Genomic DNA, 12,518 nt, shown 5'->3' on the forward strand with positions numbered 1-12,518 from the left:
TGACATATCTCAAACTTTATCTAAATTATAACAATTCCTGAATCAATGTCAACCTACTGCTATGATATAAAGAAACTCTGGGGAATGCTGCATTTTTTTTTCAAAAGCCACATTGATGTCATTAGGTAAAATACACACACAATTACACAATAAATTTTCTGTTTAATTTCTTGGGTGGCAAGGTCTTGGTATCAATGTGTTACTTTAAATTATTTTTATAAGACAGCTGGAAAGCTCTCCCAATGCTGATCTACCTAGAAATAAACTTTTATGTTAAAATTCATTAGAGCACAAGAAATGTACCTTGAGCTGACGGCATATCTAGGCAATTAAAAACACAGGGTGCAGGAAAGCCAATTACCTACACACTCTTAGTGTTCTCATCTGGCTGCATGAGGTAAGGTTTGTAAAACAAAAAGTAATGTCTCTTTCATATCATTGTTAATTTTCCTAGGCATAAGCAGTTAGTAACTGTCCTTTTTTAATGGGGAAAAAAAGTGTAGAGAAACAATTATAATGACAGTCCTACTCAGGGGGAAACTGCTGAGGTGTAAAAATTGTAGGTATTTTTGTTACACTTCACTCACATTCTCCATCAGTCAGTAACAAAGCCCCAGTTTCATCAAATGTATGATATGTAACACATACAGGTGTGAACACAGAGACCTGTCTCCAAATTCAGGTTTGGATCCCAAAAGACAAAAGTTGTGTGAGTGGATTATTACTGTTTGGAACTAACTTATTAAAAGGACTTTGGATAATTACAGATTAATACTTAAATACAGAACCGGAATCAAGAAAATCAGCATATGGCAAGTAAAGCGAAGATGCAAGAAGAAAACTAAGAAACATATGAAAAGAACAGGCTACATTTTGGTTTTCTGTTTGTTTCTTTGGTTATGTCTTGAAGGACTGAAAAGGAGAACTTCAGATTCATGATCATTCATTTGAGTTACCGTAGCTGAACAAACTTCCTCGAAATTTACAGCAGACTGTGACACTGGGATACAAATGGAATAGTTAGTATGCCTCCAAGAATGCAAACCTACAGTTTGGTCAGAACTAAAAAGGCTTTTTATCTATAAAGCTAAATTTCTTGAACTAAAATGATTTCCATAACATTCCCAACCTTTCCCTTTACTGAGAGCAGATTGGAGAAGCAGACTCAAATACAACTCATGGGAGGCACAGACAGACTGCTGGTTGACAAGGGGCCTACACCTTGAAGAGGCAACAAGAAGCAGACGTGCAGAAAGAAACTAAAACTGCTCTAATTATGTTGACAAAACACTACCTCAGCTCTTCAAGTCCTAATATCACATTAAGGGGAAAAGGTCAATATGTGTGACCAAACTGCTTATACGGATGGAAGAAGGGTTTTCTATTCCCTAGTTATTTTATCCTGTGCATACAGTGGAATTGATCTGTTTTAACTGACACCTACAGGAGTAAAGAAACTCTCATGACAGACATTGTAAAGGAAATCAATCTTGGAATGTGTTTAATGAGACCAGCAAGCAGGCAACATGATAGGTGTCAGGTTTGCAGCTACACATTGAAACAATGACAAAATGCTGTTAAAGATGACCTTCCCTGAGGGAGTTCAACTGCAAGAAAAAAGGCAAAGACTGTGATCCACTGTGAGAAAAGAAGGCTTCAGGTGAGTCTTCCAGCCTTGCTTGGAAAGTGTCAGTAGCCACACGCAAGTGCAACACTAACACAGGGCCAGGGCTCCGAGCAGGAAGGGAATCGCAGCAGCACAAGGTGAGCCTGAAATAAGGACAGAGCTGCTTCCACACAAATATGTGCCTCACTTTAAAGACAAAGAGGAAGCTCCTCTGCTCCCTGTCTTCCTACTGCGCTCTTAGAATCCCAACTCTCCATCTCTTCTCCTCAGAGCTTTCCTTGAACTGTGAATAGTCAAAGTCTGAGACACCAGACCTTTGTTGAAAATAGAACGTATGACAATCATATCCGATTGCTCTTTCTTATTCTTTAGAATGCTTCCAGGTGCAGGGACTGAAGTGCTGTTATCAGATGAACACGTCTTTAAAATATCTACATTATCTTATTATTCCCAAACATCTGTGTTCACTAGATTCAAGTATTTGTTTCTTCATAGGAATGATTTCTTTCAATCTTCAACAGTAAGACATTCTCTGCTTTGCACAAGATTTTTCTGAGCTGTGTCTTCCCTAGCCAACACTCAAATTCACCTCGTTCTTGGGATAAAGAGAGATAGTGGCCACTCTTCATGGATAAATCTCCTGTACCTTCAAGAAGCATTTACCTTCAAGAAAAATGCATTGTGTATAACAGCATAACAATGATGTAATGGAGAGAGGTTGCTGCTGGTGATTTTACAATATCATATTGAGGTATAATGCAAGAGTAATAGCATGACAATAATGTGATACTTAAAGACAGTCACATAAAAATAATTTCTAAAAATTAATATGAAATACCAGGGAAAATAACTAAAATGAAAGAAAAAAAAAGGAATTAAAGAAGCACCATAATGAAAGCCCAAACTGATAATTAGTACGCAAAAGAGATCAAAGGCCTCAATATTAAAGGCATTGCCTTTGTTCTGGGACAGCCATTTGAACACTTTATGGACTGCGAAATCTACATGAATAAAGCTTAACATTGGTGTGCAAATCTGAAAATGACTTTCCTGACAAATTTTCTGAAAATATCATCTCCACAAGAGCTTTAGTAGCATCAAGAATACAAAGAAGATAAGTGATCTTTCATGCCTAAAAGAACAAGCATTTGCAAGACACAAATATTTGGGTTTACAGGGAAAGTGCACCCTAAGGAAAAAGGAATAGAGGCAAATTTTTAAAGCAACCAAAGAACACCAGCATATACATACCAGCAGTTGAGTTCCAACAAAATATATTACAGCATGAAGCTTAAAAAACAGAGGAATACAATCTATTAGGAAATCTAAGGTTTGGTAAAATACATTAGGGCCAGATAAGATCCACTGAGAGCCAAAATCAAGTTACTTCTGTCTACATGCTTACAAATCCTAAGTTGTCATAGCACAGGAAGTCTCCTGAGTACTTGGAAATGACAGCAATGTTTCTTTCTTGCTTTCCAATAGTAATCTTTTGTAAATACCTTGAGCAATTTAAAATTTGCTTTTTTTTTTAGTTTATATCTCTGATGAGTGCCTCAATTATGTGTACAATTTGCTGAAGGAGGCCTGCAACACATTCCGCATTGATCAGCTGTAAACACATCACAGTTCCATATCTACCTTCATAACCCTCTTTTCAGCATTTTCTATCAAAGATCTTACAAAATTTATTAAGATATTTTCACAATGACTGACAACAAGCCCGAGTTCATTCTCTAAGATCATGTTTTGCTACCATATATGTAGTAGCATTCACTGAAATAGAGTCATTAGGCAAACAGATGAACAGAGAGTTTTCCTCATGCATTTGTCTTCATAGCATTTTAAAATATTAGGCAACAAAGCATAAAGCTTATCCTCTAATTCAAACACCACAGAGGAAATCTGTAAAGGAAAATCATCTCAATTCAAGAAACAGTAAATAATACTTAAATGAAAAGTGGCTTTATGATGTGGTTGGCATACTGAGTCAACTTCCAGCAACTACTGTCAGAGGCTACCATTCATGAAAATACTTTTTGCACACCTAGACTGTGCTTCAATCTGAAAGTGATGAGATTCAGCAAGTTAAGTCTTGAAAGAAGCAAAGATGTTTTGCAGACACACCAAAAATTACTTACCAGTTTGTGCTCCAAATAACTGCACACTGCCACAAATTTAAAATAAAGTGGTAGCACATTCAGGATTGCTGAAAATTTGAGAAGCAGTCTTTCAGTTAAGAATGCCCTCAAAAATACAACTAAACTTTTCTATTGAATTTCCCATATCAACCACATTCCTGACGAAATGCATGTTCTTGTTTCAGCAGAGAAACCTGGTAATGAGTCCTTGCTTTGAGGCAAAAGTTGCTGCAAAGTTTCTATCTCATCATTACTGAAGATGAAGTGTCTACTGATTCAAAATTATGTGAAATTCAGACAGCTGAGTGAAGTTTTTTTCTGAAACTAAAGCTTCATCTAAACCCTGAACTCAGAAGGTTTGAACTCACATTACTCCAAAGCTCCCATCATAATGTCATTTAAACTGCTCTCTCAAGATGAGCAGAAAATGACACGAAGCTAAAAGAGAGACTGGCATTCTCTAAACCCCTACTTAATCTCTTGAATAAATGTTTCATCTAAATGTTGATACTCACTTATGTCTGATCACTAACTGTTAAGAGTTAACTACTTAAAGAATTCCCTATATTAATCTACTTTGCCAGAGCATTAAAAAAATGCAAACCTTTCTTTAGGAAGAAAACACGGAAATTCTTTTCTTAGTTATAAGCAAAATTTAGTATAAGGATTTCTTACCTGGTATACTTAAAAAGGGCTAGTAATTAGGAATCAGAAGATCTTGCACCTTACCTTTACAATTTCCTTTTTTCTTGCCAAAGTCAATTATACATGAGATTCTAGTTAATTTTACACTGAAAGCTTCCCCCATAGTCAAGTAAAAACAAAAAATCATACAAGGATTGACTTCACTGAGCAGTTACTGGAGGAAAAACACTCCATGTGGTATTAATTAAAGGCTTACTTTACACCAGCATGGGGAGCCTTTAACCAAAAAAAAAGAAAAGATGAAAGTAGTTTTAAAAAATGAGAGGCTGAATCTCTCTCCCTTAATGCTGAGATAGCATGATATTTATGTAGGGTTAGAAGGATCAAGCAGGCTATAGCTCAGGTCTGAAATGCCAAAATAATAATGAAATAAATCAAAAAGGTCCATATCTTAAGTCTACTTCAAAACTTGTAATGATTTTCTGGGTTTTCTATGAGTCAACCAATGCCTTAGAAATTTTTACTCATGGAGGCAAACACATTAGGCAGCATGTGAGACAAAGCACATTAAAGATATGCATGTGTCTAGTGGCTGAATTCACTCATTATTCCAACCAAGCCAAAGAGAAAGACAGGCAACTAAGATAATTTATCTATTTCTTACTTATTATGATACAGACACGTTGATACACAACCTCATTATTACTTTCAACTGTCTGTAGTAATAGCAGGATTGTCTAGACTGTGGAACCTAATGGTGTAAAGGAAGCACGGCTCACTTAAGGAAGGAGGAAAGATACCCTTCTATACAGGCACAAAGTTTTCAATTTAATAAGAAAAATTAATTTAAAATTTCATTTTTAAGAAAAATTCTAGCAGATACGACCATCCTTAATTATAAAAGTAGTAAGCAAACAAGAAAGTAGGAAATCCTATCCCAAGGCATTAATGGATGGAGAAGATGTAGGATTCAAAGCTATTGCTGCTGTGCTACACCTTGACTCAGCCATTGAAGTTGTCAGCAAAGCTAACTTTTATATAATAAAGAAAAGGGAGAAGGCAGCTGGGCTCTGTGAAATGCTTTCTCAGCACCAAGCCAGGTACTGACTGCTAAAGTATTTGATGCTCATTTGATGGATGTAAGGGCAAATTACATGCCAGTAATTCCTGCTGTCATAGTCCTCAAAATCTACCCCAGTACCAGAGACATTCAAGGACAAATATGATGGTTCCTTCTACCAGAAAATATGGAGGGAAAAGATCAGCCAATAAATTCCTGGATCTGCAAGCCTCAGCTGAATTCCTTCCTTTACAAAGCCACATGCAAAGGACTTCAGGATATGAGAGAAACAAGCCAAGAGGAAGGTGGAATGTACAGCTGCAAACAGGCCTCTGAAAGGAGGAAGGTGAGCACTGTAGATGGAAAAAGACAGAGCTCTGAAGTGGAAATTACCATCATGGAGTTTTCCACTGTGATTTTTCTCAGATTCTAAAACCAGCAAAGGCCCCTTCCACTGAGGTGATACTACCTTGTATTGGACATAAGATCTTACAGCCCAACAATGCACATCCAGCTGCGGCTGCTTTTGGATGGCATGGAGAGACAACAATATGGGAAGCCTCTAATGCAGAAATCTCACCTTTTTCTAAGTCATGAAATAGCAACAGCCAGGGAATTCACATGCAGATGACTATTCTGAGCACCCATGATCAAGCAAAATTCTCTGATCTCAGAGGAACACTTTGCAAAGACAGCTTTCTTTTAAAATCATCCTGACAACATAGAAACAGCTGCTTAAAACTTCCCAGCCCTTTAAGAATGACATCTAGCAGTAAGAATTTGAGGCATTTCAGAATAAGAATTTCAAAAAACTCCTAATTTGGGGGACAGGCAAGGCAAGAGGCTGAAATGGGAAGAATGGTGAATTCCTACCCATGGCAAATGTCTAATCATTGTATAGCAGAGAGAGCTTTCCTGTAAAATTAAATATAGCTTCACCTTCACAAGGTAAAAAGTAAGATGCAGGGACTTCTTTTTTTAGCTAAAGGAAAGAAATGAGAAATTCTAGCTTTAATCTGAAGCGACTTAGCTTTGGAAAAGGCTATTAAGACACTGGGATAATCATTAAGGATCTCAGCACAGAAAGCTCATCTCCCTGTTTTAAACCCAGGAAAATTTCATTCCCTTCCTTGGGAAAGTTCTGATATATTTTACATTAATTGCAATGGATTACAGACACCTCCATCAGAATGCCTCTTCATTCTCTTACTCACCCAAAATTTTAATCACAGAATAATCTGAGTTGGAAGGGACCCACAAGGATCACTGAGTTCAAGTCCTGGCTCTGGACAGGACCATCACTGAGAGTCACACCTTGTGTCCCAAGAGCACTGTCCAAACACTTCTCCAACTCAGATGGGCTTGGTGCTGTGACCACTTCCCTGGGGAGCCTGTTCCAGTGGCCAGCCACCCTCTGGGTGAAGAACCTTTTCCTGATAGCTAACCTCAACCTCCCCTGACACAACTTCAGGCCATTCCCTCGGGTCACTGGGCATCACAGATCAGCGCCTGCCCCTCCTCTTCCCCTCATGAGGAAGTGGGAGATTGCCATGAGGTCTCCCCTCAGTCTGCTCTCCTCTGGGCTAAACAGACCAAGTGACCTCAGCTAGAGGATGCAGGACATAAGGATAGCAAGGGTTTAATAAAGACTGGATTTCCTTTCTCATTAAGATTATGCAAGCATGATGAAGTATGGCAGTAAACGCCTTCTGGACAACACAAGAAATTCCTGACATGTTGGAATGCTCAATAAAGTGCTGCAGCTCCATGGTAGTTGGCACTGTTATCCATTCATCTCTCCTATTGTAAAATAGTCTGTGAGACAATTAACGAAAAACTGATAAAATGAAAAATGGCAGGGGGAAGAAGTATTTAAGAAAGCTAAAGAACCTAGAGAAGAAGGAAAAGCCAAGACATGGGTTTCAGACAAAAATCACAGATCCCTGTTTTGTGCAGAACTTGGTGCTTTTGGTTAAAGTAGTATTGGTAGGAACATGCCTAAAAGACAGCTCTTCTCAAGTCTCAGGTTCAGCCATACCAAGGCCATGAATGCCTTTAGGATGGACACTGAAAAATGCTCAGCTCTGCTAAAAAAGAAGCATTTTCAGACAAGTCATATCAAAACTTTAGTGGTTTATAAACCTTAATGGTGAAAGCTTACGTGCCTGTAGCCTATAAATATCAACAACTTAGAGAGGAAGCTGTGGATAGATCCCATTTTTTCAGGTGTATCCATTGCCCAAGCTGCATTTCCAGACAAAAGTCCTTTTTCTGGAATGGACTACCAGTCTTCTGCTTCTACATTTATCCAAAAAAGAATGTGACAAAAAGTCTTTAGTAAGCTAAAAATAAGCTGATTTTGACATTTTAATCCATGGGTGTCTTGAGCAAACCTTCAAGGTTAACATTTCAAAACTATGAGGGAAAGAAGTTGGCTATCTAACTTTCCCAGTTCTTTAGAAATAAAGAGGATTTTAGTTTATCACTATTTTGCTGACACAAAGAGTTATGGTAACATACATCATACATTTTTTTTTTATTTATAATTCATAGGTATGAATTACTACTGACAAAGCACCAAACAGAATGCTGGAATATTGCACTGTTTGGCCATCATGACAGAAAATAAGGTTTGCAGTTCTTGTTTTTCCCACTTGCACTTCATCCTTCTCTTCTGAAAAACAGTAAGTTGCTTGGAACACCTTCTCTTTTTATACATAATGGCTTTAATTTTTTCAAGTTTACAAATGTCAGTCAACATGTTTAAACAGCAAATGCACTTTATAGCAATAACAAAATTTTCAGCAAGCCAAATTTCAGTAACTGTAACTTTTGCTTCTTCTTCCTACAGTCTATGTAATCAACATTCTGAAACATGACAGTATTGATTCCTAGTCTAGTAGTCTGCAAAAGAATGAAGTATTTTTAAGCCATTATGAGTTTCATCTCATTTTGTCATCATTTAAATATGTCAATATATTCATTTTTATACTAAAGGCCAAAGATATACAAAGTCTTATGAACAATATATGTCTCTCTTTTTTTTTTTTAATTTAAGGAAAAACTTGACAGATTAATACTTTTTCAGGCAAGCAATATTACTGCAGTTAATTCTAATTTATGCAGCACATTTCTGATTTCTCAGTTTAACTGCCATCCCCTGATCAATCCCCTCTTCTTGCTTGTATTCTGCTCAAATGCCAAGATTTCACATGATGGGCATGTTCTTTGCATAACAGTGAACATTATATTCATTCCGCAGAAGTTTCAAGCAAATATACTATATTTCAAATGACTTCTTAGGCTTAGTTATTCCGAATTTGTTAGACTGATTATGTGAAGAACAAATGACTGATGATTTGAAGATAAAATTTAGTGTATAAATGTTGTCATCTATGACACTTCACTATGCTAAAATCACAAAGGCCTGCCAGATTTCATTGCATTCATAATTAGAATCATTACATTGTAATTCAGGTTGTGTTCTTTATAAAGATGAATAGAATGAGTTTTAATATAGCCAAACCCAGGGAAACCCAACAAGCCTACCTATGCAAGACAGTTGTCAGTTCAAATAAAGGTTTGTTTTCCTTTTCATAATGCAATTATAAACCAAAATTGACACCTGAAAGAAAAAATTAAAATACTACAAAGAATTCAAATTTCACAAGAAGCATAACTAACTGAAGAGTAACCTGTATACAACTATTTTTTAAAAAATTAGCTTTAATTCATAATTATAGTATCTTCATTTCATGATGCCATAAGTTAATGGGATAAGAAGTATACTCAAGAAAGCACACAGAAATGGAAAAAAATATTCAGACGTTAGTTTTTAAGAGCTTAAGCAAAACATTCAAGCTCCAATAAATCTCTGTCAGACAATCAGGACCTATAATAAATATTTTGCCACATAATCAAACATACATAAGAACAAAAGGTCAGCAAACATAAGCATGCCTGCAAAGAACAATAAAATCTCTACAGAAATCTTCAACATGGTCTCATCTATGATTTCCTTGTATTGAGGTCTCATCTCTCTTATTTTTCTTATACACATAATAAAGCAAGATCAAAGCAATTCATACAAACTGAGATCTGTCTAGGTACAATACGACATAACAGAAGGACTCCAAAATAATGTCCCAGCACGGAATTCCCAGTTCCATCAGAGAGCTCCTGTATTTGCACACTGGTTGAAAAAGCATGTCCCACTATGTACGGCTAGAAACCATACCAAAATACAATTTCTATGTAACCCACATTAATTTAGCATTTACTCCACGTATCCTAACAATACCAGGAAGATAAAAAGAATATATTTAGGGAGAAGAGAACAGAATACTGTAAGAAAAAAATATGCTCAGTTTTATAGAATGCTTTAGCCAAACATTTCTTTCCAATTTATCTTGTGGATAAAACTCAATGTTTTAAAAAACAGTCCATGTTAAATCATAACTGCTTTAATCAAAAATATTTCTAAGCAGAGAGACAGTAGCTATTTTAATGCTGGGTTACAATAGACATGACATTATTTCACAATAAATTGCAGATTACACTGTTGCAATGCTGTCAAATTATTTCACACCTAGAGATTTTGTTTCATTCAACATCTGATACTTGCATGCATCATTTGGTATTTTTCAGCAGTCCCTGTCTACAACAGAAGCAGGAGTCTAACAGCAGAGCAACTGTTCTGTGGAGTCTCCACACGAACAAAATAGAACTGACTTACCATGTTCCACCCTGGGTAGAGGTAGTCTGTCCCAACAAACTCAAAATAGTGAGCAAAACCTTCTTTCAACCACACATCCTCCCACCAAACTGGAGTCACAAGGTCACCAAACCACTGGAAAAACAAAAAGTTCACAACAACAGAAAGTTCAAAAATAACTTTGACAACCTTTAGGAAATCATGCTTGCATATATTTCACCTAGACAAACACATTCTCCACTCGTATTAATAAAACAGTACTATTTACCATGCACTGAAATCACTAACTGTGTTTTTCCTGTGCCAATTAATTCAACATTACAGGATGCACAAGTTAATGAAGTGAAACATTAGAAAAGAACAAGCAGGGCAAAAGAAGCACTGGGGACAGTATTCATAGTGTCAACTTTAGTTCTGTGAAGTAGATGCTCACCTAGGTTTAACAGACTAACATACACACTGGACAGAAAAAGGCTTCTAACTCAAGTAATCTGATCCATTACATGGAAATTTCATGATGCACAATGTGAATAATGAAAAACATATATATGAGAATGGGAACACAGTCTCCGCCCCAGACTTGAATTTTAGCATTTCTTTCTCCCCACTCCCTGCCCAATAAGATCTATAATATTACTGATGCTCCTCTCCTTGGCAGGTTTCTTAGAGAAAGCAGCATTACACAACAATGCCACTCTCTGTAGGTAGGACTCAGAAGCCTAAAAGCAGGAAGTTGATGCCATTTAGAGAAGATACTAGGGTACGTGAGATACCCACAAAGGCCCAGGAATTTGATACATGACTTAAAGGCCATGTGCAGCCCTCACAAACAGCAACGAGAACCAGAGGTATCTGAAATGGCACAGTCCACCTGGGTATATTCAAAGGAACCCTACCTGAGCTGCCTGCTTTTTCCATTTCCTCCTTCAACATCCCCACTGACTTCAATCTAATTTATCAAGGACAGAAATTTCAAGGATAACTAAATTCCATAAATGCCACAAGTAAATAAAGATCATCAGCTGAAAAGAGGAGAAGGGTGTGAGCTGAGGGCAAGGCAAGAACACAGCCATTACATACTCTGCTCACAGAGTATACCTCAACAGACACCAATCTCACAAAACAGGACATGTCGGTGTCAGAGGGATTTTACACAGAGCTGGGATGATCACTGGAAGACAGATGAGGACAGGAATTCCTAGGAAACCAGATGTCATATATTCATCTGCTGATGGACAACCCTGTTTAAATGATTATTTAAATGATTTAAATGCTTGTAATGTGTAACCTGAATAATGTTACACCAGTGGTAAGAACAGAAACATTGACAGTATTATGAAAACCTATTTCACACTCTCTGTAGCGTCTCTTCTGCCAAAAAAATACCGAAACTTTGTTTAAGTAACATTATCTTCCAGTTTTCTCTTATTATTTATAAAAATTAGTTAAAATCAACAGAGATAATTTTGAGCTTTCATGTGTAAGAAAGCTCTGAAAATACAGAGAGGGCACTGCAAGTATTCTAGAGGGAAAGACTCAGGTCAGAGCAGAGGAACTGATGCTGAACTGTAATGAGAGTGAGGAAAGAATGAAAGCAGAGATGGCCCATAAGCAGTCTGATTTCATGACAGCTGGCTTGTTTGAAGGCTTTGACTGGGACCTGAATGAAAGATGTCACTTCTGTGCATGTCTTTGTGGAGTGAGAATGACACCACAGAAGGATCAATGCTGCAATGAGGATCTGTAGTGATGTGAACACTAGAGCTTCAAAGAACAGACTGGCAAGCAAAGACCAGACTAGCTGGAAGATTACCAGACAGCCACATAAGGCTCAGCAAACAGAATTCAAATGAAAACAGTGAAGAAAAACATGGCAATGAATGTCACTGAAGATGGAGAGAGAATTTAGAGAGAAAAGGTGAGGTTGCTAGAAGTCATATTCATACACTATGTGAAGCTAAACTTAATGCACACTCGGTATGCATAATGTAGCTGAAGGCTATCAATAAATTAACTCCCTACAAGACCACTAAACATAGATCCTGATCTTAAGAACATTGAACTGAAAAGACAAAGAAATGCTGGAAATATATTCATATAGCTTACGCATTTTCAGAATTTAAAACAATAAAATGAATATAACTTTCATACACCAAGAAGTGTGGAGGCTAAATTCACACTAGAGTAGGTTGCTTAAATGATTTCTAATGACTAAACATAACAGCACAGAGTTTATTTCCTGACTTACAGGAGTACTATTGAACAAACATGAAACTAGTGGTACAAATGTCATTTTGAACTATGACTTGCCAGAGAGATTTTTAGAAAATA

At 36.9% G+C, this 12,518-nt stretch overlaps 1 protein-coding gene across 1 annotated transcript in view; it reads right to left on the minus strand.

The window, feature by feature from the left end:
• The window catches only part of TRHDE (thyrotropin releasing hormone degrading enzyme), a 209,419-nt gene that overhangs the window by 113,713 nt on the left and 83,188 nt on the right, over nt 1-12,518 (minus strand). Inside the window, exon 5 of the mRNA XM_059846904.1 lies at nt 10,209-10,322. Coding sequence (XP_059702887.1) covers nt 10,209-10,322 — 114 coding nt within the window. The remainder of the gene's footprint in view (nt 1-10,208; nt 10,323-12,518) is intronic.

Source organism: Haemorhous mexicanus, chromosome 5, assembly GCF_027477595.1.
Source record: "Haemorhous mexicanus isolate bHaeMex1 chromosome 5, bHaeMex1.pri, whole genome shotgun sequence".
In the NCBI taxonomy this organism is placed as follows: domain Eukaryota; kingdom Metazoa; phylum Chordata; class Aves; order Passeriformes; family Fringillidae; genus Haemorhous; species Haemorhous mexicanus.